At 35.2% G+C, this 3,659-nt stretch overlaps 1 protein-coding gene across 1 annotated transcript in view; it reads left to right on the top strand.

Annotated features, from left to right (window-relative positions):
- Window positions 1-206: 206 nt before the first annotated feature.
- Window positions 207-3,659, top strand: part of LOC104082558 (cell division cycle 7-related protein kinase-like) — a gene marked incomplete at its 5' end in the record, with an annotated part of 4,545 nt that continues 1,092 nt past the window's right edge. The window contains 2 exons of the mRNA XM_009585728.1: window positions 207-289; window positions 3,227-3,376. Of these exons, the coding sequence (XP_009584023.1) occupies window positions 207-289; window positions 3,227-3,376 (233 nt within the window). The remainder of the gene's footprint in view (window positions 290-3,226; window positions 3,377-3,659) is intronic.

Here is a 3,659-nt window from a genome sequence, read left to right on the forward strand (position 1 = left end):
ATATAATAAGGCTGTTATCTTATGCCACATAATAATTTCATGCTAGTTTGAAGATGCTTCAAACTTCTATGAGACTTGAATAAGGCAGGGTTAGGCTGTTTACATATCTTACACAAGTATATTCTAAAAATAATATTAAGCATTATTATAATTAGAACTTATTTATCAAGTTTTATATTCTAAACATTTTTGTCTCTTATTACAAGGTGTCAGCAGGTTGCTCCCAGGGCAGGAACACCTGGATTCAGAGCACCAGAAGTATTAACAAAGTGCCCCACTCAGACCACAGGTACTGCACAACAGACTAATGCCTTTTTTCACCTTTTGATCCTTCTAGCCTTTTTTCACCCTTTGATCCTTGTCATTTATGCATCTTATGTTGTCTTTTTTGTTTACATGTGAAATTCATTTTGTCATCCCTTCTAACACCTATTTCCTGATTTTAATTAAAAGTTTATTATTCAGAGTAAGAACAAGTTAGGAATATTTTTCCTGTGTTTGAAACTTGAATATGTCTTTATTCATTTGAGGGGTAGTGCCATATGCAGGAGTTGAATACAATGTGTTTTAAAAGAAAACAAAGCTGTAATTTTTATCAAGTTTCTTGGCTTATTTATTCAAGTAAAATCTTGAATAAATCTTGGGGAGAGGACATACTTTAGACTTTTCTAGACAGATTCTCACACATAGTTTGCTGTCATAGCAGGCATAGTTAATGGTATAATTGCAAATGTGTTTTAGAAAGTGTTGGTTAATACTTTTTTATGAGATTTTTTCCTTTTTGCTAGTGCTTTAAATAGCTCATCTGTAAAAGTCGTATTTTTTTCTTACTAAATTTTTAATTTCTCAGGGTCAGAAACTATCAATAAGTTTCAGTAGTCTGGGTAACTATCAGGGCAGAGCAGAGGGATGGTTACTGCATTAGCTGATGCAAGTAGGATGGGAGAGGTTGTGCATACCTGAAGAATGGAGGACCAATAAAAGCAAAGTTACCTGTTAAACATTTGGTGTACGACCAGGATTTTGACTTATGAAAAAGGGGGATAAATACAAATGTCCTCAAAAATTGGATTTAAAATAACAGTTTTTAGCCACTTTTTTGCTGAATATCTTTTGAGAAAATTGTCAGTTTTCAGTACTTAAAGTGTGTATACACACTCAGAATAGACTTAACAATACATTTGATCAGCTTATCCCTAGATAGCTTAATGTTATTTGAAACAACATCTGAGCTGTGGATATGACTGGGATTTCAAGAAGTATGGCAGCCTGTTTGGAGTTACTGTGCCTGTGCTGTTAACAGCCAGCTGTTTGGGCTAGGAGACATCCAGAAATCCAGGACAAGTTTAGACAATCTCTGAATCTGTCTAGACAGAATTTAGGCAGAAAGAAGACATACCTAGGAAATCTTGGACACATGCTAGTGTTAAATACGCTTTCAGACGGTTTTCTGTTCTCTAGGGTAATGGAGAGCAGGATTACAGAAAATATGGGTAAATCTGGAAACCCTTGGGTGTGGCACAGACAGCACTAAAAGTACTGAGTCAGTGGTGCCGAGCTCCTGTAGTACGTCAACAAAGGCCTTAATTAGAACTGGGTAGACCAATACTAATGTTTATGAGATTATGTTGTATTTGAACTAACAAATCTTCTTGTCCACTTCCATCTGGGACTGCTATAGTCACCTCCTTGTATTCCTGCCAATCTTACTACTAGTTCTGGTCTCTGTGCTGAGACCAAGTTACCAGCTGGATCCAGCTGACACTATCCAGAGCTGCCTTAGTGCATCTGACCCAGGTTCACAGTGCATCTAAACATCTAAACTCCCAAGCTAATGTTATACAGGTCCCGTTACACTTTAACTTGGTTTGTCCCTCTGCTCCCCTTTCCTTGGTCTGCCTCACTAGTTGGATAACACTAGACAAAAGCATAGAGAGGAATCATGATTTTGATGTCATTGCACAGGATCTTGCAGTCTGCTGATGATCCCAGCTCTACCAGAATTGTAGGGCCAGGATTTACGAGCCATTCAGATATATAATGTCTATTAATTTCAGCAAGAATTAAGTAGTTAAACATCTTTAAAGGTCTTGAGCTTGATAACTCCACCTTTCCCAACCACACACTTGGGGTGATGCACAACACCTCAAACAGATAGTATGATCTTTTCAACAGTGATACAGTAATACTAAAACTTTTTTACAAAACTATGAAGAAGGTACAAAATTTTTCCACTGTAAATTGTGCCAAATGATTAACTTGGATTTTTTTTTTTTTAATAAAAGACTTAAAAGCTGGTTTTGCAACTGAAATCAACTTAATACTTTTTTTTTTCCCAGAGTCCCATGCTAATGGTGTTTCTAACTAAAATGTCCAAATTATTACTGCCTATTTTACTACTGATTTTTTTTGAAGAGAAGTAGACTAACTATGGCTTTATTTCCCAGCTGTTAATTTTTCTCTTTAGAGTTTGGGAATCCTTCAAACTCTCTGCTTCACTTTCCTTGCCATCTCTCAAAATGTGCACCTTAGTGAGCCAAAAAGTTATGGCAGACAGGTATTCTCATAACTTTCACTATTAAAGTTTCCATCATGCTTTGGCGTCTATCCCCAGAGTACTCTCTGTACTCTTCATAACACAATGAAAGTGATGAATAACTTCTAACTGTTACAGTTCTTAAACTGGCTATCTTGTCAAGTGATTTCATATTAGAGAGGGACCGAGTTCATAGTAAGATAAATTTTTTTAGTACTGCCTAATTGTAGCAGCCTCAGTCCCAGAAAAATTCAGATTTGCATTCATTTGTGAATTATTTTTTATTTATGATCTTTATTTAAGGTTTTCTTCATATGAAGCAAACTTAAATAAGTATCAAAACTAGCCAGGTTTTTGCCCCCTCTTATCTCCCTGGGTAAAACAACCTCTAACATTGTTTTGGTACATTTTAAGTTTAGCAAGTTAATAGAATTACTCACGTGAAAAATTCTATGGAAAAGCTTAAACACTCCCTCTGCATCAAAGCAGGAAATTATTCTTCAATCTAATTATAGTAATTTCTACTGTTTGCTGAAGTGTTATCTATGTGACCAAAGTCAGTAAGTAATTCAGAACATAACAACTTTTCAGGTCATAATTTCTTTTTAAAGAAAGTTGTTATTTTGTTTGTTATTTTGCTTGTGATGAAATCGTGAGTTTAGTTATTACTAAGTTTGCTTTCAATTGCAGCAATTGACATGTGGTCTGCAGGAATCGTATTCCTTTCTCTGCTCAGTGGACGGTATCCATTTTACAAAGCAAGTGATGATTTAACTGCTTTGGCACAAATCATGACAGTTCGTGGATCCAAAGAAACCATTCAGGCTGCTAAAACTTTTGGTACGCAAACCTTAATTATGGGGAAAAGGAGAAAATGTATGCTTTGTCTGCTATTTAATGAAGTGACTTACAATCTGTCATTTTTTTTTTTATATATATAAAAATATATTTTTAGGTTTGGGAGTAATTTTGGAGGTAAATCACACTTTTTGCATGTAAAATACTAAAAGTACTAGTATATATATACAGAGTTTTAAGAAAGTTGTGTATTTTTCTATCTTTCATAATTTGTATATGGGGTACTTCATGCCATAGGTTTCCCAGCCTGTCTACTGCCTTTCCC

Source organism: Fulmarus glacialis, unplaced genomic scaffold (genome assembly GCF_000690835.1).
Source record: "Fulmarus glacialis isolate BGI_N327 unplaced genomic scaffold, ASM69083v1 scaffold42989, whole genome shotgun sequence".
Lineage (NCBI taxonomy): Eukaryota > Metazoa > Chordata > Aves > Procellariiformes > Procellariidae > Fulmarus > Fulmarus glacialis.